The following is a 25,629-nucleotide window of genomic DNA, read 5'->3' on the forward strand; positions in this document are numbered from 1 at the left end:
CTGTGTTTTAGTTGATAATCAGTTCTATAAATGAGTATTATCAAAACTGTATGAAGGGGTCAATGGAGATAGGGACATAAGGGTCCTTTGAAAGAATCTAAAAAACAAATGGACATGGGTGTTCCTTGAACGTGTGAATGAGGGAAAAGAATATAAATATGAAGATAATAAAATAAAAACTAATGGTTCTTATTGTTCCCTGCAATCTATTTCATCTGTTAATTGACTTGCATCCTTTTATCTCCTGAAGTGTCTAAAACGTCTCATATACTTACATAGACTTAAAAATGAAGATAATTAAATAAAAAGTGAAATACAACTGTATTATTTTTTGTTTCTCATATTTCCACAGCTGATTAGTTTACACAAATCCTTAGAATTCATCTACACATCACATTTCGTGATCAATTCTTTCTCTTAGTGACAGAATTCTCGACCAAATTTTTGTTAAATAAAAAGTGCAATATAACTTCGATTAAATTGAGACATATTTATTTATTGTTTTCCAAGCAATTTTAATAAAACTTTCATTCCAAAAGCAAATATACCTATCAAATTGATCAATGCTCCCAAAGGAGGAATTAAGTCTTGAAACGAAGCAACAGCAAGAAAACTATCAACTTTGATATGAAAGAATTGTGCACATGAAGCTTGCTTTGAGATGAAAGCAAGGGCAGCACACTAAAAAACGGTTGAATTTCGCCAAAGCAACACCAGGGGCAAAATGGTCAAAAATTAAATCGAAAAGGAGAAAGCCATCTCACAGAACGTACCACCAGAAATGTTGAATTTCAACAAAGAAACACCAGAGGCAAAATAGTCAAAAGCTGAATCGAAAGGGAGGAATCATTTGTACATGTGAGTCTAATGAATATCAACTGTTTGAAGAAATGCCTGTATGAATTTTTTTTTTTTTTGAATTTAATGCCAATCAGCTGTATGGTATTGGTTTCTTCATAAGTGCAGTGTTGTGATTTCATAGTAGTTGAAAACAAAGAATAATTTACAGAACATAAATGGTCTCCAAACATTTGTTACTTCTGCCTTTGTTACTTCTGCCCCAAAAAAATTGATTACCAATGGCAGTGGAAGCCACAAGTTGCCCTTTAAGCACAGAGTGTATACAAGTATTGGTAGTTGTATATTGCATTATCCACAAATAGATCCAAACCTAGCACATTGCATTAGTGGCCATGATAATATGTTGTATAGTGGAAACCAGTGTTTTAAAAACCGGTTCGAACCGAACCGGCCGGTTGAACCGGAGGTGAGGGCGGTTTGATTTGGACCGGTTTTATAATGATTTCCTAACCGTATTGAACCGACCGGTTTTGGTAAAGCACCGGTTCAACCGGCTGAATTGAACCGGAATGGACCAGTTCAAACCGAACATTCTTGGATTTTTGTGTTTGTTTTGGACTTTTTTGTTTGATTTTTAACTTCTATAATGATTGTTTTTATATGTTGCATTCTATTTACGTTTGTAATACTAAAAAGATGACAAGTTTTGTAATCAATGTATGCAGGATAATTAAAAACATATAAAAATATAGAACCGGTTTGACCATCCGGTTGAACTAGTTAAACCGGTTGAACCGAAAAACGTCACCCGACCAGTTCAATTAAAAAACCGGTTTTTAAAACATTGGTGGAAACCATAGTGTTGATGGCGAGACTTTAGTAAAGTTTTTTCAAAAAATCAAATAAAGGTAAAACAACATATTCTAAGACCTAATAATAATAATAATACCCACATTTTAAGGTGTCACATGAAGCAACAAAACACCCACAACTTACAAAAGCATAAAACACAATCTCCACTCTTTCAAAAACCAATTACGCTTTTTGTACACAACTAATCAAATATTAAATCTACTTGTATTTTTCAGTACTTGTGTTTCCGAAAGCCTTATTATTAGGTCTGCATGGCATGATACTTCTCCAGTTCCTTATCAAGTTCATCAACCGACTTGTCACCCCCCGCCGCCTTCCTCCCTCTCCCCCGCGCACGACCACCACCGCCCCTACCACGACCACCGCCACCGCCACGCTTGTTTACAACACCACCACCACGGCTACTCTTTATGCCACCACGGGTTCTCCGACTACAACACAAAAAAAAAAACAGAGATTAACTACTACACAAACAATTGTATGATTAAAACCTACTTCCATTTTATTTGTAGTATTTATTGTTTTCCAATTAAGAAATCACACCATAAAATATCTACCCAATTGGATGACATTGCTATAATTGTGTAAGATTTTTCAAAATACAATGCTCTAATAGAAATAAATAAAAAACAATAAACCCTACCCAGATGTACGATTAAATGCACCGCCTCCTCTTCCACGAGCCACTCCAGGCCTGCAATGCAAGTGTACCCAATTTTACAAAACAGGAATTCAATAAAGAAAGCAAAGGACAAAAAAGTAATTTCACATAAGAAAGGCAACTTACATCATGACAACTGTCCGCTGTCCATTCACTCCTCCAACCAGATTGACACGTGGCGAAAGAGGAGCATCCGACTTTGACCCAACAATCTCAATCTTCATTGGCTTCCCATCCAGCTGTACATTGTTGTAACGTTTAAACGCTTGAAATGCATCATTTCTTCTTGCAAATATCACTTCAGCTGTTCCCTAAAACAAAAATAACAAAAACATTTTTTTAAAAAAAACAAACTATATACTTTTTTTAATTAAAGAATTTGATACACTTTAGTTACACTTACATTTGGACGACCACTTTTGTCATAATGAATAGCATATCTATTCAGCTCTCCAATCTCAGAAAACAGTTCCTGTGGTGGGGCCCAAATCAATTGTTAAACTTAAAGAAAATATTAAAAAAAGAAACAAATTGGCAATAGTTGATAGTTGTGTTACCCTTATATCTTCATTGGTGACTCCAATGTCTAAATTGGAGACATATAATTTTGCAGCATTATCCAATCCAGGTAGACCTGCTGCTTTGAGGCTGTCTTCCAACAAGTCACGCTGCCATGGCAAAGGCTTGGGTCTGCGAAAAGACTGATGCGGGCATGCCACGTGTCAGCATATTATAATACAAAAAAAGTTTCACCTTTCTTCATGACCTATAATCAATTATCATGATTCATGGTGGTATCTACAACTAATCCGAATCATTTTTTTTAAATAAAGATTGGATCTTGAGATTTCATTATTATAAAATGACAACCTATCTTTAACACTTGACATAAAAAGAGATCTTGAGATTTTGGGGAGTTGAAGACTAAACCCACTCCACTCCTTAAAACATGTGAGATAATGTACAGGAGAAAGCACCAGTCCTGTAGTTCAGTGAAGGAATCTCCTTTGCAGAAACACCATGAACTTAGGATAGTAGGATGCATCTTTGAACGCCATGAAAATCTCACTATGAGTATGAGAGATTCCAAATATAGCAGTAGGATGCATCATCAACTCCCTTTCCAAACATCCACAAAATTAAAGTAATCATGATTAATTAGTAATGATCAATGATCAGTGAAGCCCCTTATCATCAAGTAATTCTTGTAAGATCCAGAGAACAATCCATGAACATCATTAGGTGATAATTTCTTGGAAGGTGAATGGTTATGCCAAAATGAACTTCTCCATGAACATTATACACTGTGTCATATATAGTACCCCTTACACTTTGAAATTTGAAAAAGAGAGATGTAATGAGTAGTTCCTCAAGTTTGTGATTGAAATCAGAGTCTGAATCAAATGCATAAGGATAAGATATCCATAATTGTGGAGCTTGCCTTGGCAATGGTGTGAGCTGATGGCGGAGCAGAGTTCACCCTGAGGGGGCCTTTGCGAGGTGGCCCTGTGGCTGTGGGTCTTCCTTGTCCACGCCCCCGGCGGGCCCCACCTCGCCCTCTACCTCTCTCAGTATTGCGCCTGCTTTTAATCATATCATCAAGAGACATATCCAATGATGCCATTATAAACTAGGCTTTGCAACCTTGCTTTTAGTCTTCAGAAATAGAAAATTCCTGTCAAAATGGAAAAGGACAAGTCAACCACCATATTCTGTTTTCAATCATATCATGAGACCTAGGTCTAATAATATGAGAATGAGTACGATCCTTGATCTGACGTTTGAACTATCAATATACAGAGATTTCATTAAAAAAAAACCTATGTATCGAAATTCTGAATGTTTAATATGCTAATTATCATTCCACTACTGTTCGTATGATAAGATCTGGTAATAATATAAGACCGATCTCCGATTCCCAGGCTTACATGGGCAAAGAACTAATCCATATCCAAGGTTAATTAAAAAAGACGACGTTCGTCATAACACGTATGACGAATAGCTAATACTTATAAAAACAACGATAAATAACAGATCACAATCAGATGTGTAAAATTTAATGTGTATTCTGATATGCGTATATGGTTCTATACGTATAAATAAATCAATACGTAAAAGAAATTTACCTGAATCACAATAGATATGAATAGATCTTTGAATTTAGGGTACGAACTGCGACAAAGAACCGATTGCCGAAAACGTACGCAGACAAGGAGAGAGGTTAGAGGAAGAAAAGGATGATGAAATTGAAGATGTTGAAGAAAGGGGCATATAGATCTTAGATCGATCGTGAAGAGAAATTGGAGAGATCTGTTTGGGGAATAGAAATATAGAATTAGGGTTTGATTTGTACTTTGATTTCGATTGGCGAAAAGATGTTCTGAATCATGACGAAGAAGATAAGGGTAATAGTGAATAACGCGTTTGGGCCTCTATTGGGCCACAATAAATAGCTTTCTTAAGCCTATTTTATTTCCAATTTTTGAGAACATTATCATATAAGTTTTCCGATCTTTATTATTCGTTCTCTATAATTAAATAATTATTGAAAATGATTTACGTTTAGATTACTGGAGGACCTTTATAAATATTTACTCTGTATCTTAATAATAACATAGATGGTTATTAAATTATGCGTTAAATCATAAAGAAACGATTCGAGAGCTTCTATCTTTGTCTAGTGAACCATGCTACATTATACTAATTCAAGTCACAAATTTTGTTGATATAAGCCAAGTGAACAAATAAAGTAAATGAGTATGGGAAATTGGGACTACATGGAATGGATGGGTATGTATATTGCATTGATATAGTGTTTATCAACCAAACAGCATTTATGATGGTAAAATTCTCCGACATTAAACAAATTGTGAAACATTTGATTGTGTTATGTCTTATGCCACATGTGAATTGTGATATATTATCGCCTAAATACAAAATTAACATGGCTCAAAATAACCACCCCATGCGCATATCATTTGTTAGTATGAATTTATTAGAGGTGAGCAAAAAACCGATAAAAACTTAAAATGAGAAACTAAAACCGAAACGATAATCAAAGTTGCGGTTTTAGTTATGCAAAAGTGAGTCAAATATGGTATTATCAACAAATTGTGATAAGTATTAATGGATAAACAATTAATCTTGAATTATATTTGTAATGGGAAAGAAGGTATGTAAGTGAGAACAACCCAAAACAAAAATGTCACATTTCATAGACTAATAAACAATGAAAATCTAACATAAAATTAAAATGTATATAATAGTTCCGCCCTTGCAAGTTGCAACAAAATCATCACCACATGTTGAATCAGTCGTCTTTCTCCAAATCTTTTAATATAAGACGAAATATGAATTGATATTTGTAAACTCTTTCTTTTTCTCTTTCTTGCTAAAACGCCTTAATTAATAATTTAAAGATTCTCACAATTATTGGGATCATCTAGAGGGAGTCTTTTGGCCCAATAGATCAAAAAAACGTAATCAATAATCATGAACATGTTATGGAAATTCTAGATCGTGTATTAACTCTTATTACATAACGTAAGCCCTATAGCAATTTGGCCGGCATTTCGAATCATTTAGAAGCTTTTCAAGATTCATTTTGTTCTTGTTTTTAAACAATATCTATGTAACCATGAGGGATTTTCGATGATTCGTATCAATGGACCATTTCAACGTCAAAGCTATAACTAACTTGTTTTACTTTGTAATCTTCTCACTTTTTGTTCTATCTATATACTTGTCACTTTATATAATGCTCATTATATATAGTCGTTCACAACCATACACAACCAAACATCCAAGAAAATATGAACTCTCACTCAAATTTCATGTTCTACATTTCACTGGTTTTTCTCTTTGTATACAAAGCCATGGGGAGCGAACCTATTGATACCACCTTAGGGTTTGTATCACAACCACTCGGTCGTTCCAATTTCCGTATACAAAAGCCATATGATCTTCCAGTTGACCAACGATACAGCTTTATCAAAGGAGTCCACAAGCTTTGGGTATTCAAGACAGATAAACCTCATTCAAGGAAAAGCAAAACCAACCCACGTACTGAAATTCGCATTCAAGTAAAGATATTGCCATCCATGTTGCTTTTTTTAATTCCTATTAAAGGCCAAGTTAACTAACATAAAGTTTTATCTTATTTTGAAGGGTTATGATTACTCTTCGGGTGTTTGGCAATTCGAAGCATATGGATATGTGCCTAGTGGCACTACCGGGGTGAGCGTAATGCAAGTTTTTGGGTCAAAACCCCCGTATGCTACAACCACAATGCTTACAGTATATAATAATAATCTTTACTATTACAGAAGAAATGTTATTCTTTCTAATCTATACAACAAGTGGTTTCGTTTAAATGTTATACATGATGTGGAAGGCAACAGTGTTAAAATCTATATAAATGGGGTTCTTAGACTTGAAGATCGACCTGGACGTAGTGGACCCAACGTACATCATTATTTCAAGTGTGGAGTCTACTCGCAAAATGATGGCTCCTCCTATATGGAATCCCGTTGGAAGGATATTAAAATCTTCAGACTAAGTGATTAATCTTTGGATTTTGTATGTTAAAATTTCAACATACGATGATAAATTTATGGTATTCTTGAATCTTCATGTTCATGTCTTTCAGTTGATTTCCACTTGCCGCCATGTTTTATAATACTTTCCTATTTTATTCACTACTTTTTTTAACAGCAAAAAACTTATATTATAAAACTAGTAATGAGCCTATGAAAAAAATACAAGGCCTAAAAAAGCAATAGTTGAATCCTTAATCCAATCTATTCATTTAACATTATTCTTATCGTACTTTAGTAGAAAATCAAAAGAACGATTGTGACAAAAGATTATCAAAAAGAGTAACATTTGTATGTTTCTAAGGTAGGGATGTCAACGGAGCAAACAGGGCGGGGAGCGCATCTCCCGCCCCCGCCCCCGCCCCCAAAATTTTCCCGTTCCCCCGCCTCCACCTTCGCCCTCGCCCCCGGATTGTTCAGTCTTCCTACTCCTGCGCCCGACCCCCCCCCCCCCCCGGATTGTTCAGTCTTCCTACTCCTACCCCCAACCCCGAATCCGCTTTATTACCCCCACCCCCGCCCCTGTTACCCCGCCCCCGATTGATTTTGGACTACTTTTTTTAGGTAAAAAATAATTATTTATAGTAGAATTTTACATTTTAAAAATAAAAAAGTTATGGCATTTTAAAAAATTATACTAAAAACTTAAAAACATGTTTTTTGATGAACTTTGGAAGTTCAAAATCATGTTATTATTTATTATATTTATATAATTAATATATTTAAATATATGTGTAATTTATTAACGGGGTCCTCATGGGGGTTTCGGGACGGAATTGCTTACCCCCGCCCCTGCCCCCAAAATTGAAACGGGGGTTAACCTTGCCCCCGCCACCGATTTTTGAAAAAAAAAATCCCCCAAACGAGACGGGGCCCCTGTGACATCCCCATTTTTACGGTCAGAAAAGACCGATTTTATTTATGCTTTGTAAAAATCAGAGTACTTCTTTTCATAAAAATGTTGCGGAATTTGTCCCCAGAAAAACACGATAAATGCGTTATTAAAACATTTTCGAAGAAACGTATTTTATTCATTTAAAACATTTGGGATGTCATTGTCAATACAGAAACATAAGCATAAACAGAACTTACATTCATTTACACTAGTGATCTACATCTCTTTTAAATCTCTCAGTGCAAAGTAGCTTCGTATCGACACCTATGATACAAATAAGCTGGAGTGGGTCAGGTTGGGAAACCTGGTGAGTACATAGGGTTTTCAACCCACAATAATACAATTATTATGCTTAACAATCAAACAATCAACCCAATTACACATCCCCATTATCTTCTTTACTCTTAAGGATCTACCCTAAGAATCAGTTATTCCTCGTTCATTCATTCCTAAGGAATCGGCAATAAATCCATCGTTGTCACAGTTTACACAACGAGCACTAAGTCTACATAGTCGCCAGGGTTTAGGCATCAAGTCTGCATGATCACCAAGGTTTAGGCATCAAGTCTGCATGATCACCAAGGTTTAGGCATCAAGTATGCATGATCACCAAGGTTTAGGCATCAAGTGTGCATGATCACCAAGGTTTAGGCACCAAGTCTGCATGGTCACCAAGGTTTAGAGTACACCGGGTGAACGCATCACTCACAACACCACAGGTTGCGAGCCTGCTAGTGTTCCACTGGAATGTCTAGAATAGCTCGTGGTTGTCATCCATACTCTGCTGAATGACGGGGCCATCGTTTGGGAAAAGGCTTCTCACACCGTCCACCTCTCACCATCACCTCGTGGTTTATAACACCTCTCAACTTATCATCCAACTCATATTCAATCTATTACATCTACCCATGTTTTACCCCAACATTATCGTAGATATAAAATACATATACAGTTTAAATCATTTAAAACATGTATAAAATCGTTCATCCAGCATAGACAGCAAGTATTCAAATATTATGCACACATAGCACGTAATTTATATAAAATACTTCATATCTATGTGTAAGCTGAAAGAGACCATGCACTCACCTGGTAAGGTGGTGAGTCGGCACTCGGACAACACTTCGTTTCTCTTAAAACAATTATCCCTTGAGGAAACCTAGTATCATTACCACTAGAGTTTAGTCTAACGTTTGACGAGACTAATTAATAGTCTAGCTATTATTACTATTATATAAGCATTAAACAATACTTATATAACCCATAGTAATAGCCTAAATACTCCTTATAAGGTCCTAATAACATTACTATATTGAAACATAAGCTATGCTAAAGATATGGTAGGTATAGCTCACTTACAGCGGGTTTCCTTGGAAACCGGGCTCTACCGGAGCAGAGTTTCTGAGCCGAAGGCTCTTCCTTTGGAGCCGTCAGGCGCTCCGGGGCTTTCGCCTCGTGCCTCTATTTATAGGCCTCCAGGGGCGTCACCACGTCGTGGTGCCTCTCACCACGTCGTGGTGCCTCTCACCACGTCGTGGTGTTGCGTAGGCTCCAAGGTTTCGCCTGGTGCTGACACGTGGCGACGCACACAGGCTGGAAATCAGCCGATTTTCAAAAATTCATAACTTTCGCATACGAAATCCGTTTTCGACGTTCTTTATATCCACACGTAGGTAAAAATAAGATCTACAACTCTCATTTAGACTCTATCGGCTAATTCTCGACCGATCTTAAATTTAAGAGAAGGAGGAGATTATACTGTTAAATGTCCGCGAAAAAATCATAACTTCTACATACGAACTCCGTTTTTGTCTATGTTTTTACCATTGAGATCCTATTAATGAGATCTTCAACTCTCATTAAGGTTGCGTAAGGCAAAAACCACTCGAACTAAAATTCGAGTTTCGGGTTGTACACTGCTAAGTCGAATCTTAGAAAAATCATAACTTCCTCATACGAAGTCAGATTTGGGCGTTCTTTTTACGGATGTTCTTGGTTTAATGTATATTACAATTTTGGTTTAGATCACTAAGGCTAAAAAGTCCTCCATCGTAAATTCATTATTTATGTTTCTCGGTGTCGTGCTGGTTTTGCCGTAAAATTTCGACGGACCAAAACTTCTTCGTTATAACTCGGATTTCGTCGCTCTTTATATGTACGGAACCCTTGAGACGTATTATACAACTTGTTTAAGATTATTTATTCTAAGTTGTAACATCCGGATTCCAAGGTATATTATTTTATTGTTTTATTTTGGAGTTTGTGGAGAAACTCGGCGAGTTGGTGCTTAGACTCGCCGAGTAGGGTCGCGGATTATCATCCAGGTTCACGAATGGACTCGGCGAGTACACGCTGTTTAATGAAACCCTAATTTCCCTGGTTTTAGAGCCTATTTAAGGGCACTCATAGCCTCCCATTGCGACTACCAGTCCTTTGAGAGAAACCCTAAGTGAGCTAAATCATTTGTGAGGAAGGAAAGGCCATATTTGATCTTTCTATCATTGGTTTAGCAAGAAGAAGGTGATCAAGATCAAGAGAAGGCTGAAGGAGGTGCTATTTGGAGGAATTCTGAGCTTAGGAGTGCTTATTTGAGGTATAATCTCAATCCATCTTCTGTTTTGGTGATTGTTTATAGAGTTAGGGTTTTCTAGACCCTTTTGGTAGATGGTTTTGTTGAGTATATGGTTCCTCTTCGTATTATGGTCTTGGATCTGGATCCATAGAGGTCCAGAGACCTTTCTCCTTTAAGCTTTATGAGGATTGTTGGTGAACATGAACTTAGGATGCCATATTAGAGGTCATTTCTTCAAATAGAGCCTTAGAGCCTTTGCATGGGCATCAAGATTCAAACTTTACGTGATTATTGGGACTAGAAAGGATAGATCTATTGAGTAGAGCATCAGATATGACCTCAGGAAGCCATTTGAAGTTGAGCATGGATTGGACTCGCCAAGTCCATGAACAGACTCGACGAGTCGAGTCGAGTGACCCGAGACTGTGAGTCTAAAGAGTGAACCGCCGAGTTAAGTGAGTAACTCGATGAGTCATAAGAGAATCAGAGGAGTAGAGTTCACAACTAGACTCGCCGAGTCATTGAGACAACTCGACGAGTCTAGTCAAGGTTGACCGTTGACTTTTAGGGTTTTGGTCAATAATTGTACTTTTGGATCAGGAAGGGGTAAAATGGTCTTTTACCCTTCTGTGGAATTGTAGAAAGGGGTGTAGTCTAGCCTTGAGAGCCGTTAATGATTGAAATAATTAATTTATGTGATTAGGCGGGGCTAGGTCGTTGTTTCGAGGTTCAGAGATACCGAGTTGTGACTTTCTGAGACATTCCCGAGGTGAGTCTTCTCATTATTCATTACCTAGTGCGGTAACCCTGAGCAGACTGGAGGGTCTTATATGTTATGTGCTATTTGTGTATATGTGTTTGTGATATATGTATGCTGTGTGATATAGACCGGACCGGAGGGTCCAATGATATAGACCGGGTCGGAGGGTCCAACGAGACAGACTGGGTCGTAAGGCCCAACGATACGGAACTGGAGGGTTCCGCTGAGTCACATCGACTAGAGGGTCATATTGTAGCCTTGAGTGTTGTATGTGATGTATGTGGTATTTTGGGAAACTTACTAAGCATTTATGCTTACCGTGTTGTGTGAAATGTGTTTCAGGTACCAGCGAGAATCGCAGGAAGGCGCCAGCTTGATTGTACACATTGTTGGAGTATTTTGATGAGATTCTGGGGAGATGTTTTTGGATACTTATATTTTGAGATGGATGTTTATGATTTGAGATACATTTTGATTTTTATTATTAATTACGAAATTTGAAAAAAAAAATTAAAAAAACTTGGTGTTACAAGTTGGTATCAGAGCCTTGGTTTGAGGGATTCGGATTCACCTTCGGATGTATTTGAACTCAAACTGAGGATTTGAGAAAATTTTTATAAAACAAACAAATTTTCTAGAAGTAAAGAAATATGAAAGAGATGGAAAGAAGCAGTGTGTACAATCAGCAAGCGCCTGAACGGTGATTTCCCAAAATACCCTTACGTTTTATACTATGAGATATTATGTGATGAGTTATACATGCTTGAGTAGGCTAGGTAATCATGATAGGACTAGAGTGGCCTGATTTGTGATGCCTTAGCCTAGGAGATTCCTGCTACTAAGAGAATACTTGTGAGTGAGTAGGTAGCAGTAAGGAGCTTATGAGGGCTGATTAGGGTATAGCCTGTATGTGGTATGCTTGTGATTTGGAATTCTGGGAAGAAGACTGGGAGTGAGTACTGCTACGATGTGGAAGGTAGTATAGGGCCCGTACTACTGGAAGCATCGGATTGGTAATCAGTCCGAGTAAGATTCCTTAGGAAACCAAAGAATCAAGTAGGGTGAATGATCGATTATGAGTGATCTCGATTGAGTCACTAATTGTTTTGTATTTTATTTCAGAGACAACATGATGGTTACGAGATGACGGGATGGGGACAGTGGTACTAGTGGTATCAGTGATGAGGAGATTCGGAGGATCTTTCAGGAGGAGGTAGCTACGGCTATTCAGGAGGAGATTCCCGAGATGTTTGGGTCTATTAAAACCACATTGATTGAGACGTTTGATGAGCGTTATGCTGCTTTAACTGATGCTGCTGTTGCCGCAGCCACTGCAGTTGTTGCTGCTGCGAGACCCCAAGGTGGTGATTCGTTGTTGTACCGAGAGTTCAGCAACACGAAACCACCAGATTTCGATGGTACGCAGGATCCGATCGCTGTGATGAGGTGAATTTCAGAAATCGAGGGATGTTTCTATACGTGTTTGTGTCCGGAGCACTTGAGGGTTCGGTTCGCGTTGAACCAACTTTGCTTAGGGGCGAAGGATTGGTGGAAGTTTGTGACGGTGGACTTTTTGATGGCAGAGCTGACTACAGTAACCTGGGAGAGGTTTACTGCAATGTTCCGTGATGAGTATGTTCCCCCGGTTGAGAGGGAACGTCTAGCCTAGGAGTTTCTAACACTCAAGCAGAAGACTGAGTCGGTGACAGTGATTACGAGGATGTTCCATGAGCGGGCGTTGTTTTGCCCTGAGCAGGTGTCTACCGAGCAGGCTCGTATGAGCCGTTATCTGAGCATACTGAGAAGGGATATCCGTGAGTTTGTGGTGAACTCAACTTACCGGACATTTGCCGAGCTCCAAGCAAATGCCCGGAAGAGGGAGATCGAGCTAGAGACCCAGGCGATGGAGGAGGCTGAGTCTCAGAGGGGTGATCGGTGACCGACACAGTCGCAACCGGCCGCCAAGCGGGCGAAGCCCGCTGATTCGAGGTCTGGTGGTCCGAAGGGCCGCACTTGTGGGAAGTGCGGCAAGATCCATGATGGGGTGTGCAGGACGGGGGTGTGTTACAAGTGTGGTAAGGAAGGTCACTATGCGAGGGATTGCCCTAAGGGGTTCTCGGTTTGCTTTCATTGCAACCAGACCGGCCATCGGAAGGCCGAGTGACCCCAGCTTCAGAGACCAGAGTTGGGATCTGCACCTGCTGCTAGAGTTACTGAGGCCCGGCCTGCGAAGGCCGAAGCACTGAAGGCTAGCAGGAGAGCCTTCCAGTTGACTGCGGAGGAGGTCCGTGCAGCGCCTGACATCGTGGCTGGTATGTATTCTTTCATTTATTTATGCTGAGATTATGTTATTGTGCTTATTTTATGATATGTGTAGGTTCTTTTCTTGTAAGTTTTGTACCTGCCTTGGTGTTGTTTGACTCGAGTGCGAGTTGGTCCTTTGTATCTTTAGCTTTTTGTCAGCATATCAGTATTCAGAGAGAGGCGTTGAGTCGACCTCTACGAGTTTCCATAGCAGATGAGCGAGCGGTGTATGCTACTGATGTGATCCGTGGGTGTGTACTTGAGATCTTCGGGGTGAAGTTTTCGATAGACTTGATTCCGATTGCTATGGGGGATGTCTGTGTCATTTTAGGCATGGACTGGTTGAGTAGATTCGAGGCAGTTATCGACTGCGAGCGACAGTTGGTGACCATTCGGAACCCTAGTGGGGGAAAGATTACAGTGTATGGTGAGGGTACGCGATCAGGGTCGGCATTTTGTTCAGCCGCTACAGCAAGACAGAGTCTACAGCAGGGTTGTTAGGGATTTGTAGCGTATGTGATGGACACGAGGATTGATTCAGAGAGACCGAGGTCAGTTGATGAGGTCCTGATAGTGCGTGAGTTCCCGGATGTATTTCCGGAGGAGTTGTCGGGTGTGCCTCCCGAGAGGCAGGTAGATTTCAGTATCGATTTGGTTCCGGGGGCTGCGCCTATCGCCAAGGCGCCCTATCGCCTTGCGCCTCTAGAGATGCAGGAGTTATCCTCGCAGCTTCAGGAGTTGCTGGGGAAGGGGTTTATTCGGCCGAGTAGTTCGCCGTGGGGAGCGCCTATCCTTTTTGTCAAGAAAAAGGATGGTCCACACCGGATGTGCATTGATTACCAGGAGTTGAACAAGTTGACGCTCAAGAACCGTTACCCGTTGCCGATGATCGACGATTTGTTCGATCAGTTGCAGGGAGCATCTTGGTTCTCCAAGATCGATTTATGGTCTGGATATCATCAGGTGAGGGTGCGAGATGAGGATATCCAGAAAACAGCTTTCAGGACTCGTTACGGGCATTACAAGTTCGTGTTGATGCCTTTCGGGATCACCAATGCACCGGCGGTATTCATGGACCTCATGAACCGGGTGTGCAGGCCGATGTTGGATCGTTCGGTGATCGTGTTTATCGATGACATCCTGGTGTATTCTAGATCCCGAGAGCAGTACGATGAGCATTTTAGGGAGATCCTCGGAGTTTTGAGATCGGAGAGGCTTTATGCCAAATTCTCCAAGTGTGATTTCTGGTTACGAGAAGTCCAGTTCCTAGGGCATCTCGTTAACCAGAAAGGGATATTGGTCGATCTGGCCAAAATTAAGGCGGTGATGAGTTGGGGGGTGCCGAGGTCACCTACAGAGATCAGGAGTTTCCTAGGATTGGCAGGCTATTATCGGAGATTTACCAAAGATTTCTCCAAGATCGTCGTGCCACTCACCAAGTTGACCCGGAAGGGTGTTGCTTTTTCATGGGGCCCAGAGCAGCAGGCCTCCTTCGAGACACTTCGCCAGAGACTATGCAAAGCGCCGGTGTTAGCCCTTCCGGAAGGAATGGAGGATTTCGTGGTGTTTTGTGACACGTCGATATCAGGGTTGGGAGCGGTGCTTATGCAGAGGGGGCATGTGATAACATACGCATCGAGGCAGCTGAAGCCTCACGAGACGAGGTATCCCACCCACGATCTAGAGTTGGGGCAGTAGTGTTCGCCCTCAAGATCTGGCGTCACTATCTGTATGGTGTCCGGTGTACCATATACACGGATCACAAGAGCCTGAAGTACTTAATGGATCAGCCCAACCTGAATATGCGACAGAGGAGATGGCTGGATGTGGTAAAGGATTATGGTTGCGAGATCCTATACCATCCGGGTAAGGCTAGTGTGGTAGCCGATGCCTTGAGCCATAGCGCAGAGTGCGTCCCAATTCGAGACATCTGCATGAGATTGACAGTGATGACTCCGGTGTTGGACACCATTCGAGGGGCCCAGGCGGAGGCCGTGAGACCAGAAAAACCGAATAGGGAGCGAGTTATCGGGCAGGTATCGGAGTTCGTTACTGATAGCCGGGGGCTTATGATATTTCAGGGTCGGATTTGGGTACCGTTTGTGGGCGGGACGCATACCATTCTAATGGAAGAAGCACATCGATCAAAGTTCTCAATCCATCCCGGGGCCACTAAGATGTATTTGGACCTGAAGAGGGAGTATTGGTGGCCCTGTATGAAGAAGGACGTCACGTGGTTCATTTAGAGGTGCCTCACTTGTCGTAGGGTTAAGGCCGAGCACCAGAGACCGCATGGTAAGCTGCAGCCGTTGGAGGTTCCCGAGTGGAAGTAGGAACAAATTACTATGGATTTTATCACCAAATTGCCGAAGACTGTGAGGGGCATCGATACAATTTGGGTGATTGTAGACAGATTATCGAAGAGCGCTCATTTCCTTGCTATCAGTGAGAGCTTTTCCGAAGAGAGGTTAGCAGAGATGTACGTGAGGGAGGTGGTATCGTGGCATGGAGTGTCGATATCGATTGTCTCCGATCGAGATGTGCGTTTCACTTCCAGATTCTGGAAGAAATTTCATGAGGAGTTGGGTACGAGGCAGCATTTTAGTACTGCACACCACCCACAGACTGACGGGCAGAGCGAGCGGACGATTCAGACGCTCGAGGACATGCTCCGAGCATATGTGTTGGATTTCGGTGGGATTTGGGACACGTATTTACCCATGGCAGAGTTTTCCTACAACAACAGCCATCATTCGAGCATTGGTATGCCACCCTTTGAGATGTTGTATGGGAGGAGGTGTCGGACCCCCATTTGCTGGGGAGAGGTGGGGCAATGTGTAATGGGTAGTACAGAGATCGTGCTTCAGACGTCAAAGCAGATACAACAGGTCAGACAAAGGTTGTTGACCGCTCAGAGTCGCTAGAAGAGTTATGCGGACAGGCGCTGGTCCGAGCTCGAGTTTCAGGTCGGCGACTTCATGCTCCTGAAGGTCTCTCCTTGGAAAGGAGTGATCCGATTCAGGAAGAGGGGCAAGCTGGGCCCCCGATATATTGGTCCTTTCAGGGTGATCGCGCGGGTAGGCTAGGTAGCCTACCGCTTAGAGCTGCCTGCAGAGTTGAGTCAGATTCACGATACCTTCCACATGTCCCAGTTGAGGAAGTGTATCGCTGATGAGTCGACAGTGGTTCCATTAGAAGATATCCAGGTAGATACGGGTCTGAATTATATTGAGAATCCGATTGCGATTAGAGATCGGAGGTTAAAGGTTCTGAGGAACAAGGAAATGCCTCTGGTGCAGGTCCAGTGGCAGCATCGGAAAGGGTCAGAGCCGACTTGGGAGCCGGAGCGTGAGATGCGTGAGCAGCATCCAGAGTTGTTTGTCGAGTGAGACTTCGAGGGCGAAGTCTGATTCTAGAGGGGAGAATTGTAACATTCGGATTCCCAGGTATATTATTTTATTGTTTTATTTTGGAGTTTGTGGAGGAACACGGCGAGTTGGAGCTTAGACTCGCCGAGTAGGGTCGCGGATTATCATCCGGGTTCATGAGTGGACTCGGTGAGTCCACGCTGTTTAATGAAACCCTAATTTCCCGGGTTTTGGAGCCTATTTAAGGGCACTCATAGCCTCCCATTGCGGCTACCGGTCCCATGAGAGAAACCCTAAGTGAGCTAAATCGTTTGTGAGGAAGGAGAGGCCATATTTGATCTTTTTATCATTGGTTTAGCAAGAAGAAGGTGATCAAGATCAAGAGAAGGCTGAAGGAGGTGCTATTTGGAGGAATTTTGAGCTTAGGAGTGCTTATTTGAGGTATAATCTCGATCCATCTTCTGTTTTGGTGATTTTTTTATAGAGTTAGGGTTTTCTAGACCCTTTTGGTAGATGGTTTTGTTGAGTATATTGTTCCTCTTCGTATTATGGTCTTGGATCTGGATCCATAGAGGTCCAGAGACCTTTCTCCTTTGAGCTTTATGAGGATTGTTGGTTAAATATGAACTTAGGATGCCATATTAGAGGTCATTTCTTCAAATAGAGCCTTGGAGCCTTTGCATGGGCATCAAGATTCGAACTTTACATGATTATTGGGACTAGAAAGGATAGATCTATTGAGTAGCGCATTAGATCTGACCTCAGGAAGCCATTTGAAGTTGAGCATGGATTGGACTCGCCGAGTCCATGAACAGACTCGACGAGTCGAGTCGAGTGACCCCGAGACTGTGAGTCTAGAGAGTGACCCGCCGAGTTAAGTGAGTGACTCGATGAGTCATAAGAGAATCAGAGGAGTAGAGTTCACGACTAGACTCGCCGAGTCATTGAGACAACTCGACGAGTCTGGTCAAGGTTGACCGTTGACTTCGTTGACTTTTAGGGTTTTGGTCAACAGTTGTACTTTTGGATCAGGAAGGGGTAAAATGGTCTTTTGCCCTTCTGTGGAATTGTAGAAAGGGGTGTAGTCTAGCCTTGAGAGCCGTTAATGATTGAAATAATTACTTTATGTGATTATGTAACACCGTAAAAATTTAAACAATTTTTCACTTTTTGAAAACCATAAAATATCAATCACATTCATTTTCAAAACATTGTATCAATACAAACCCCAAGATCAAAAACATATAAACTCCAATATGCGTGTGTACGAATAATGTCGGCGCCTTCCCGCGATCATCACTGATACTTGAAACACATAACACATAACACTGTAAGCATAATTGCTTAGTGAGTTCCCCAAAATACCACTCTAACACATAATTGCCACTCGAGGCTATACTCTGTCGACCCTCTGGTCAATATGTCTCAGTGGGGCCCTCCAGCCCCAAATCTTTGTGGGCCCTCTGGCCCTAACTCTATGAACCCGAAGGTCCTTACTCTGTAACTCTGAATCATGCATATCACAAATCGCAATAAATCACAACACATAAATAACATGCAAATACATTAACACATAACTCTAAAGTACTCTGTCACATAACTTTGTTACCACACTAGGTAAAGTATAGTGAGAAGACTCACCTCAGATGTCTCGGTAATTCTCTGACTCGATAGAAATATGGCCTAGCCTCCGCCTAATCACATAAAGTAAATACTCTCATAAATATAACTCTCGAGAACTCAACCCTCTCTTGGCTCAAAGACCCCATTGTTGACCAAACCCTAAACGTCAACAAAAGTCAACGATCAAACTTTGACCCAACTCGTCGAGTGCACTTTGGCGACTCGACAAGTATACCCATGTCCACTAACTCTTCATTCTCGCTTGGGTTGTCGAGTCCCTCCCCTTGCTCTACGAGTCACACCTAGCATGAATCGCAAGGCCATCCCGACTCAACTCGCCGAGTCCCAAGAGCAACTCGGCGAGTTCTGCCTTGAACTCCAGTCCTCTAATCCCCCTCCGACTCACTGAGTTATACCCCCAACTCGGCAAGTCTACTCGCTAAGTGATTTACGTGAAACCCCAAGCCTACTCGCCGAGTCTGATCCTTGGACTCGGCGAGTTCATGCCATGCACAAACTCTATTGACCTCCTGAGGTCAGATCTGTGCCCCTAATCCATAGATCTGGCCTTCCCAGACATGAAAGTCACGTAAAGTTCGAAACTTGATGCTCATATATCAATTAAATGGCATCAATTGGTAATTTAGCCCCAAAAATGACATCCTAAGACCATGGACCCCAAAATGACTCATAAAGCTCCAAGGGTTAAGGTCTCTGGACCTCTTTGAGTCTAGATCCAAAGCACAAACTCGATAAGAGACCAATTGCTCCACATAACCCTCCTCCAAAGGGTTAGAAAACCCTAACTCTATAGAATCAACACCAAAACTGAAGAAGGTCCGAATAAATACCTCAATATTGAAGCCTATGAACTCTGAAGTCACTGAAATCGCACCTCCTTCAGCCTCCTCTTGCCTTGGTTACCTTCTACTTGAAATTACACCAACAAATGATCAACAATGGCCTCTCTTTTCCTCACAAACGATCTAGATATCTTAGGGTCTCTCTCTAGGGTTTGGTAGCCACAAATGACGGCCTTAAGGGCCTTTAAATAGGTCCCAAACCCTGGAAATTAGGGTTTCATTAAACAACGTGGACTCGCCGAGTCCGGTCGTGAACCCGGATGAACATCCGCGACCCTACTCGGCGAGTCTATGCACCAACTCGCCGAGTTCCTCTACAAACTCCAAATATAAATGAATAAAATAATATACCTGGGAATCCGGATGTTACAGATTAGGCGGGGCTAGGTCGTTGTTTCTGTTGGATTAGTGTCTAAGTCCATAACTATTTTGGTATGTACTTGACCCGATTATGAGCATGGTCCTTTTGGGTTGCCTTCACCATAGCAATATGTAGGATGATTTAAGGAGAGAAAGGTTTAAATATGATTTATTAATATATTATGAGAATAATATATTAAAGGAGAAATCATATTGTTTAATTAATATTAGTCAAGAATTAATTAAGAATTAATTTTGTGGCTAAAAGAGATTAATTAAACTTAGGGGACTGAACTGCAATTATTGGATAATTGAGTTATTGGGCTAAGGAATGCTAAAGGAACAAGGGGTGAACGAAATTATGATGAAAGCCCATCATATTTTCGTTCATGGCCTTATCCAGAAGGTTCCATGGGCTGCTTAGAGTTTAAGCTGTCCATTAGGGTTTTGACTGAAACCCTAGCAGCCCACACAAGTATATAAAGGACCCCTTAGGCTCCAAAAACGTAGACAACAGATTCTCTAGGGGTTCTAGTCGTTTTTGGGCAGCCTCTCTTCTTCTCCTCTTCATCCAATTTGTATATGGTGTTTGTGACTCCATTAGAGGTGCAGCACTTGAGGCACTAAGCTTTTGAAGCCAATCTAAGCAAGCAATTGATTGTTATTGCTATATAACAATCAAAGGTAATTCTATAAACCCTAATTCAGTTTATAATATGTTAGATCTAAGTTTATTAGTCTTGGATTCAAAGCATATACAATAGAGAAACCTAGATCCAAGCATTAGGGTTTGTATGAGCACATAGGATTGTTCTTATGCATAAAACCCATCAGTGGTATCAGAGCCTTGATTGGTTTCAGTTGTATGTGATGCTATGTTGAATTATTTACTGAAAAAACGATTTTTGGCCTCTACTCGACCTGACTCGGCGAGTCAGTGGATGAACTCGGCGAGTCAGCCTGACTCGGCGAGTCCAGGGGTCAGACAGAGGGAATTTCGGGATTTAACTGCTGTTTTGACTTGGATTTAATGCCTAATTCATTTTTTGATGTTAAAATCCAATTTTTATCTTAAATTAGTGATTATCCTTGCCAAAACAATAGATAATTTCAAATCTTTTAAATATTGGTTGTTTATATGATAAATATGGATTATTTCAAATTATTTGGTAATTATCTAGTGACTAAAATAAGATTAGGTCAAATATAGATAATTATAAAATTAATTGTTTAATTTGAATTATTTGTTGTTTGATCCCAAATGTTTTGAAATGTTTCAAAAACTTGCCCTCAAGTTTTGGAATTTAAAAGTTGATTAAAAGTTTAATTTTGAAATGTTGAATTCTAAAACCCTAGTAATTTGAAAAGTTCAAATCTCACCCTTATAGTTTTATTAATTAATTAAAGTGTATAATTAAAAGCGATTTAATAAACCCATAAAGTTTTGGTTTGCATTTAATTAAATTAAAAGTATAATTTACTAAATTGAACCACCTAGTATTTTAAAAGTGTAAAATACACCCTATACTATGTATAACATTAAAAGTCTAATATTATATATGTCAGTCTTACCGTTAGTAGGCCTCATTCACGAAGTTGGTCTATAAGGGGTGTTTAAGGAAATTGTCTATAAAATGGTGATTGAATGGGTATCCACTCTTACCCACCGCACTCTTGACTAGTGGAGGGTCGTTAGCTGAACGGGTAGGATAGGACATAAACCTTCCATTATAAGTATAATGAAGTATAAAGTAACTAAATGCTTTTTCAAATTCCCAAATCATAGTTACTTTAGGCAAAATGTGAAATTGTATGCTAACCCATGGAACTACACTTCGTACCCTTGTCAAACATTAGTGGAGCGTGTGTGGTTAACCGGCACACTAATTTGGGGATGACATTGGTGGTGAAGGGTGGCTCGATGCTTATCATAGATCAATGGAGCGTGTGTGGCACATTGATTAGGTGATAGTAGCATTGGGTGCACCACGTGATTCGTATGGTTATTCACACCTTGTTTGTGATCCTCGGCATCCCAGTCACAAATAGTAGGGCATAATCGAGATTTAACATGCCATTGAAAAGTTCAATGAATCTCAAAAGATCTAGGAGTTTCAATTCATTTAAAACTTAAACTTCTTTTTTGTTTTTCATGGTGGAAATTGGTAAATCGTCATTTACCTACCTTCAAATATTCTGCAACTAGATTATGGCATCCCTCTTCTAGGTTGTAGAGTATTGTGTTGGATCCTAGCTTGATGTTTCATTTGGGTGTTACATTAAGAATTCTAATCAACTTAACTTGAATTTTCTCTCGTTTTGTAGATGTCTGAATCTTACAATGGTCTTCCCAAATCCTTTGGAACAAGCTTTCCAAATGAAGATGACGTTCCGAGATACGATCAAGGAAATGAGAGTCATGCTTCACTTCCTCCACCTCCTCCAATTGTTCTCCTTGACCCACAAGTTCAAAGGCTTGAAAATTTCAAGCTCACTCAAGCCCTTTTGGCGAGTAAACATGAAGATGGGAAACCTGTGTGTGCACACGTCTTAGAGATGAAGTCACACATTGATAGGTTAAGCATGTTGGGTGTCGAGATTTCAAGAGAGTTGGCTATTGATTGGGTTCTTCAGTCACTTCCTGAATCATATAGTGAGTTCGTTAGAGAGTACTATATGATGGACCACGACGTGACCCTAATTGATCTCACCTATTTGCTTATAGTTGCTGAATCAGCAATGATTTGGCGTGCTGGTCAAGCAAATTTGTCTAGTGAATCAAACTCCCAAACTTCAATGGACACTGGCAACATTGGAAGTCCAGAAAGAACTAAGTCTGTGATTGTCCGATGTGCTGTGCCAAAGGAGTCCATTTGCTTTTATTGCCAAGAGAAAGGGCATTGGAGATGAAGCTGCCCAAACTACCTGAGAGATCTAAGAGATGGGAGAGTCAAGACGTATGGCTCTACTTCAGGTAAAATCCATTGTCTAACTCTTTTGAGTTCCTATTCTAGATTCTTAATACATGATGTGATAAGATTACATTTTGATGTTTTGTAGGATTGAAGAAAAGAGAGGAAGCTTGAGAAAAGAAGTGAGCTGAATCTAATCATGAAGAAATGGATTTCGATCGCATTACTTGAAGAATGGATTCTTGAGCTACTACTTGGAGTTAGAATAGATTGTTAAGAAATATGTAATAACATAGTTTTTTCAATTGAATTGCATTGTAAGGACAAATTTTTTCCGCAATAAAATGAATTTTGATTATTTATCCTTGCGATGGCATATATGAAAAATTGATGTTTGAATGTTTCTATTATTAGCAAAATGGATTTGATTCTTAATTATGTTATTTGTGGAAATGTAAAAAGTTTACCAAATAGGGAGAGTTTCTCATCGCCCAAGTTTCAATTGGACAGAAACTTGGAATCATGCAATGTGTATTGTATGATGAATGAAAAACTTTCACATTTGGGAAATTTAGATTAATTCTTTGACAAAGTGTCAATTGAAGGACTAGGAGATCAAGTACACTAGGTTGTACGTTGATCAAGTCCACCACAAGAGTGACAAAGATATTCGTCATGATTTACTAAAGTTTAGTAAATATGATTATACTTATAAGATTAAGTGTAATTCTGAGTTGATTGAAAGAGTTTCAATGAATAGTAGAACGAATAAAGAAGAATCAAGTAGGCAGAAAGATAAAAGTTTCTCTACTCTAAGAAGAAGGGAGAGTACCTTTTATTGTGTTTTATGATAAGTCTTAATGATTAAGAACCATGTCTCAATTGATCCTCTAAGTGAGTCTTAGTGCAATTGCATGTCTAAGAAGAGGAATCGAGAATTATAGAAATGGTTAAATCAAGAAGTCAATCATACTTCGTTCCAATATCAAGTCTTAGAGTCAAGACTGTGACTTGAGTGAAAAAAGTCTTTAGTAAGTTTATAACACTTAACAAATGTGGAATTTGAAAAAGTTTTCTTATTCTTGCACATTAGAAATCGGTAAGTTGTGATATCTTGGATAAGACAAAGACCAACTAGGACCAATTTGTTAAGTGTTTTGTCTTGATAAATGCTTCGCTAACTCTTGAATATTTGTTTGTCAATAAATGTTTCTTGACAAGAGAATCTTATATGTCAAGGAGTCAGTGGGAGTTTTAATGTTTTTGAAAAGGTTTCGAAAACAAATCAAGAATAAACCTTGTCGATCATCACTAGCACACGACTAGAGGTTTACAACCTATCGTGCTGACATTATTTTGTTTATGTGCCATTCCAATTGAATTAATTGTGTATGTGAGTTCTATGAGTTCTCATTTGAATGCATACTAAAGCCTTAGTCGATGGAAAGTACATTGATATGTAAGGACAAGTTACTAAGCTACTTGGAAGACATGGTGGGCACTCGTGTTACCATAGGGCAAGAAATCAAGATTAAGAAAGTTCAGTCCATATGAGTTTGGATTTGTCACAAACCTTGGTTTTGGCAAATTCACATGGATAGGAACTCATACACCATAAAATATAAGTGTCATAAGATTCCCTCCTTCATGAAAATGACTGTGAGGAAATGTTTTCACTAAGAAAGGTTTTAAGAAGATAGCGATTGTGAAAATTGTATTCTCAAATTCAATTATGGTTACGACATCCCTTTCCATAGTTCGAATTGTGAGATTTGGCAATTAGTTTGAATATTTGGAACTTAGTAACATAAGTTCTAGATTGTTTAAACACACATATGAGCTATCTAAGGCAAAGGTGTATAAGTTTAAGAAGCTTAGATAAAGGCTTATCGAATCATCTGGTATTAGAAATATGAATTTCAGAAATTCAATAGGCATTGTTTTTCCTGGAAGCTCATTTGTTTTCTGAATACATGTCAAAGCTAGTGGGAGCATAAGTGTTATGCTTATATGATAATAATCATCATGATAGTGGAAGCATAAGTGTTATGATTGTATGATTATTATGGCGAGTATTGCAAGTTAGCAATATTAATTATAGAAAAACAAAGATTCAATTTGCAAAGTTGCATGCGTTGAAAAATTGTTTTTTTATAATTAAGGGAGAGAATATTATACTTCGTTTCAAAATCTAAAGCTTAGATTGAGAAATTTTAATATTTTCAGTCAAAGGATACATTGTGTGTTCTTAAAATTCGATTATGATTATGGCATCCCTCTTCATAGTTCGAATTGTGAGAACATGACACATAAAATATTATGGCAAAAGATTGGTAAAGTATCATATCTTTATGTAAGACATTATGCATCGTGTCCCATACGCTTCGGGTATAGGATCGATTGCAAATGCTATAATATTTTACCATTCTAATTTTTTCCAAATGTCTAGCGCATTAAGAGGGAAAAATGACTAGAATTGGTTTTGACTAGAATAATTAAACAACTATCAAAGGACGATCCAAAGTTCGCTGAGGATTGGTCGCTTGTGAGTAGTTGGAAGTATGGTATTGGATGGACCATATCGACATTATTATGAATAGATAAGATTCTATTGAGAATGAGGTGTCATATGGAAAATGTGGAAATGTTTCCATATTGGGAGTTGGATATTGAGAGTCTATGCCTAGATTAGAAACTTTTATGCAAGAAGGATGTTCAAATGAATGTACTTTGAATGTGAGACTTCACGTCTATGGAACTGTCTTGTAACAATTTCCGATAGAGTACTTCGTAATTTCATTAGCTAAGTCTTGGTGACTTTTGTGTTATGACTTTACGAAAGGATCATTGCATAGGATGTTAGAATCTAGCATATTCTAATAGTAGCAAAGAACCTTGCGTTCTTACATTAATGATAAGGATTGGGAATTGTGAAATAAGCATCATTGGAAAAGTTTTTTTTTTTATTTTTTATCTATTTCACAAAGTAAGGACCACAGGAAACATAGTGTGCATGCTTTATGCATGGGACAACTATTGTTG

The 25,629-nt window shown here is 39.7% G+C and overlaps 2 protein-coding genes across 2 annotated transcripts; one reads left to right on the top strand and one right to left on the bottom strand.

The window, feature by feature from the left end:
• Positions 1 to 1,704: 1,704 nt before the first annotated feature.
• On the bottom strand, positions 1,705 to 4,720 carry LOC111906182 (THO complex subunit 4D). Its single transcript, XM_023901909.3, has 7 exons — positions 4,462 to 4,720; positions 3,777 to 4,010; positions 2,893 to 3,036; positions 2,739 to 2,807; positions 2,462 to 2,646; positions 2,318 to 2,368; positions 1,705 to 2,105 (listed from the first exon to the last, which is right to left on the bottom strand). Exons 2-7 carry the CDS (start codon positions 3,957 to 3,959, stop codon positions 1,916 to 1,918), a joined length of 822 nt encoding a protein of 273 aa, XP_023757677.1. The 5' UTR covers positions 3,960 to 4,010; positions 4,462 to 4,720; the 3' UTR covers positions 1,705 to 1,915.
• A 1,416-nt stretch (positions 4,721 to 6,136) lies between these two features.
• On the top strand, positions 6,137 to 7,032 carry LOC111906199 (citrate-binding protein). Its single transcript, XM_023901926.2, has 2 exons — positions 6,137 to 6,417; positions 6,503 to 7,032. Exons 1-2 carry the CDS (start codon positions 6,148 to 6,150, stop codon positions 6,899 to 6,901), a joined length of 669 nt encoding a protein of 222 aa, XP_023757694.1. The 5' UTR covers positions 6,137 to 6,147; the 3' UTR covers positions 6,902 to 7,032.
• The last annotated feature ends 18,597 nt before the right edge of the window (positions 7,033 to 25,629 follow it).

The sequence above is a fragment of the Lactuca sativa genome, chromosome 3, assembly GCF_002870075.4.
Source record: "Lactuca sativa cultivar Salinas chromosome 3, Lsat_Salinas_v11, whole genome shotgun sequence".
Taxonomy (NCBI): domain Eukaryota; kingdom Viridiplantae; phylum Streptophyta; class Magnoliopsida; order Asterales; family Asteraceae; genus Lactuca; species Lactuca sativa.

Excerpts from the sequence above, each read along its gene's own strand:
- LOC111906182 (XM_023901909.3), bottom strand. The coding sequence starts at position 3,959 with ATGGCATCATTGGATATGTCTCTTGATGATATGATTAAAAGCAGGCGC. Across the intron at positions 3,037-3,776 it reads CAGCTCACACCATTGCCAAG|TCTTTTCGCAGACCCAAGCC; the intron begins GCAAGCTCCACA and ends TGCCCGCATCAG. Across the intron at positions 2,647-2,738 it reads ACAAAAGTGGTCGTCCAAAT|GGAACAGCTGAAGTGATATT; the intron begins GTAAGTGTAACT and ends TTTTTGTTTTAG.
- LOC111906199 (XM_023901926.2), top strand. The coding sequence starts at position 6,148 with ATGAACTCTCACTCAAATTTCATGTTCTACATTTCACTGGTTTTTCTC. Across the intron at positions 6,418-6,502 it reads GTACTGAAATTCGCATTCAA|GGTTATGATTACTCTTCGGG; the intron begins GTAAAGATATTG and ends CTTATTTTGAAG.